This window comes from Eurypyga helias, unplaced genomic scaffold (genome assembly GCF_000690775.1).
Source record: "Eurypyga helias isolate BGI_N326 unplaced genomic scaffold, ASM69077v1 scaffold3387, whole genome shotgun sequence".
In the NCBI taxonomy this organism is placed as follows: Eukaryota; Metazoa; Chordata; class Aves; order Eurypygiformes; family Eurypygidae; genus Eurypyga; species Eurypyga helias.
In genome coordinates, this window is record NW_010263499.1 from 7,787 (window position 1) to 10,965 (window position 3,179).

The 3,179-nt window shown below is 40.0% G+C and overlaps 1 protein-coding gene across 1 annotated transcript; it reads right to left on the minus strand.

Annotated features, from left to right (window-relative positions):
* Positions 1-2,144: 2,144 nt before the first annotated feature.
* Positions 2,145-2,771, minus strand: FGFBP2 (fibroblast growth factor binding protein 2). The gene has a single exon (XM_010156048.1). It carries the CDS (start codon positions 2,769-2,771, stop codon positions 2,145-2,147), a length of 627 nt encoding a protein of 208 aa, XP_010154350.1.
* Positions 2,772-3,179: the final 408 nt, after the last annotated feature.

Here is a 3,179-nt window from a genome sequence, read left to right on the forward strand (position 1 = left end):
ACAGAAATACAGTAGTACATCTATTCACTTATTTTTGATTCTCAGGACAAGAGCCTCACAAGGGGAAGTGAAGTTACAAAGAAAGATCAATCACATTAGATTTACAGCTGACAAAAATACCGACTTGGTTGAGCTTGCACTTTATCAGCATTCAAGCTGTATTTCTGCCTTGTACATACAACCTTCTGCCCTGAACCCGTGTTCATTACTTGTTGTTCCTTTCCACATTATCTCAGGAGGTTTGGGGACAGAAAATTATTTCAATTTTTTTTTTGGTACAAGCACAAAGTTTAGTGATTGGGTGGTCCCAATCCGGAATAATGAAGTGCAAATTACAAATCTGTGAGAAAAGCTGGAGAAGTACTTCAGTGTAACAAGGCCTTGCAGAAACTGTTTAACGGCAAATACAGAGCACTACTTATTTCTGTGGTAGGAAGTTTTTCCAGCTCTATCCCTGATGTGAAGCTCACTTGGGAACAAAAGGGATCATTGTGAAAAAATGACCTGAATATCAATGTGCTGTAATCTCTGACAACAGGCTGGTAGGTCTTGCTTTGTGTTTTGATGAGATGTGTGCAAGTGCCCAAGTGCATAACCTTTCAGAACATTTACTGACCCCAAACATCAGTATTATGACTAACAGAACCTGAACTCTGCAGATGCATCACAGATGAACACTTCTCATCTGCTGTGTTTAGAAACGTGTGCTTACATTTCTCTTATTTCTCCAATCTTTCTTTCCTTGCTGTCTGAAACTTATTATTGTAATATAAACATACTAACATTGAAAACATTAATATTAATGAAAACATGTTCACAGCAGGAAAGTAATGACTCAGACCTGTAACTTCTCTTACACATTTAACCAACAGGCTCTTAAAAAACAAGTATCAAATACCACGACTTTATAGGAGTAGCTCCATTTAAAATTTCAAGAAAGCACACTGAGTATGTTTTCAAAAATCTTTTTATTGTTTGCACTAAGGGTAGCATCATTTACAGCTTTCATCTCTTAACAAACGGAAGCGAATCAGCACACACAAAAACCTAGTCAAGGTCAGCACTCTGGAACCTTGATTACATATAACCAGGACACCTTGGTGTGTAACAGACCTCGGAACAGTTACTTCAGCCTAACACTTTTAAGTAGTCACTCCAGTTTCATGCATTTTTCAGGGCTGTTAAAAGGTTTCTTTTTTAGGGGTGCAAAGAACCAATAGCTACAAGATTTATAGAGATGACTCATTTTTAAACCAAGATTCTTAAGTCTAAATTATTAAACTACAACCAGGACCCTTCTTCAGCTGTAAAAATTTTGCTCTGCAAAACAAAACAAAAAAAAATTAGTCACTTTGCTGTACTAAGCACAAGAAAGACCATTAGCAGCATAAACACTTGCTGGCTCATGCTGCCTACATTCCCTTTTCTGTCAGAAGTCTGCCAGGTTAATCAGCAGCTCCTGGCTTTCTCTCCGAGCCCCAGTGGAAGTGCGTATAAACCAATCACTTCTGCAAGGGCTTTGCCTTTTCAAATCCTGGCTGAAAACCTGAGATTCAGCAGAGAATGCCCAAACGCAATCCCCTATCACCTCTACAGAAACAGACCTGCAAACTAAGACAGTTTGTTTGGTTTTACTCATTTCTGCAAGTTGTTTATGAACTAATTTTTAAAATGGTCAATTATTAACGAGCAGTTTTGAGGATCAAGTTTTATCCTCTCAATTTCTGAATGTAGTTTTAAATTGTTCTAGCTGATGCATTTTTTATTTACCTTACTTCATGGGCTTAAATCCAAAAGTCAGCATAAGAGGGAAGGAATGACAGAAGGCAGAAAACAAGCCCCATTCAAACAGTTAGAACTGAAATACCATAGGATTAGTAACAGATAGTACAAATATCTCAGTACCTACTAAAGACCTCACAGGAGTCTGTCAGGGAGTCCTGAGATAGACATCACTGGGAGCTTAAGCTGCCCAGCCCCTCAGAAGCCACGGTACAGGCTTTGCCATGCTAGATTTTAGTGAGCAATCCTAGAACATCCCTCTCCACACCCCTGAGATATCCCCAAGATAAAATAAAACAAAGCTACAGAAGGTATATTCTGCTGTGCATTAAGATGGGAGTTTTACCTGAAGCAAATCCTCTTTAACCAGTAAAGATGCCAATAATGTAGGAGCAGAAACCCTGCAGGGATTCCCAGCAGTGTTCCCGTGCCAGTTTCATTGCTTCCATTTCATTTTCAGCCCCTTGCCCATGTTGGGCTGGTTTTATAAGAGGTAGTATTGGAGGTTTCCCTATTTTCTTAACAGGGCTTTTCCCTGCTCCCGTCATAGAAGTGGAAGTTTTCTGGACTGGTTTGTCATGGTTTGCTAGATCTTCTGGCTCCATACCAGCAGCTATTTGCTTCATGAGAGCCTCTGTGGGAGCCTTTTGGCACATGGTGGTCTTCAACACTTGCGTGGATTCGCAAGCATGCGGGAGCTTTCTAAGTTCCGCGGCAATCTGATTCCAGTAAATCTTTGGATTGTTTCTGAAAGCACGACAGACAGATGGCTTGCCAGTGAATTCACACCAGTAGGACAGGCCTTGGCTTTTGCATTCAATTTTTAGTTCCATCTCCTCGTCCCCACTTATGCTCATTGTGCAAACGTCTTTGGTTTTAGTCCGAAAATTGATTTCTTCACCATTGCTTCTTTTCTTTGGCTTCAACTTCTGTCCTAATCCTCCCATGCCACAGACCACTACTAGAAAAAGAAGAGCAAAACTCTTCATGGTGAGAGGAGTTGACTGAGATCCTTGAGCAACACGATCTGAAAAAGTGAAAGCAGTAAGTGGCTGCTCACAATTTAAAGGCTTGGTGCACAAAGAAGCCTCTTTCCAGAGAAACGTGGGATGTAAGGTTGGGGTTTAAAAAAAATAATAAATAAATCACACTTCAGTACGCATGTGCCTATAATTTATAGCCCGAGGGAGCATCAAATAACCTGTGAACTCCCAAGCAGGTAACAAGACAAATCTTGTAAATGCGGTTAAATACAGAACCATAGTTGTATAACCCAGAAGCACATTCCTATCCAGGATGAACATGTCATATTTGATTTTTAACAGATATTTTCCATTCTCCAGCTGCTGTAAAGTTATCTTCATGCCAGAGCTTGTAAGACCGTATTGAACTAAAAA

Bases quoted from the DNA above. Each gene is read 5' to 3' on its own strand.
- FGFBP2 (XM_010156048.1), bottom strand. From the start codon at position 2,771: ATGAAGAGTTTTGCTCTTCTTTTTCTAGTAGTGGTCTGTGGCATGGGA.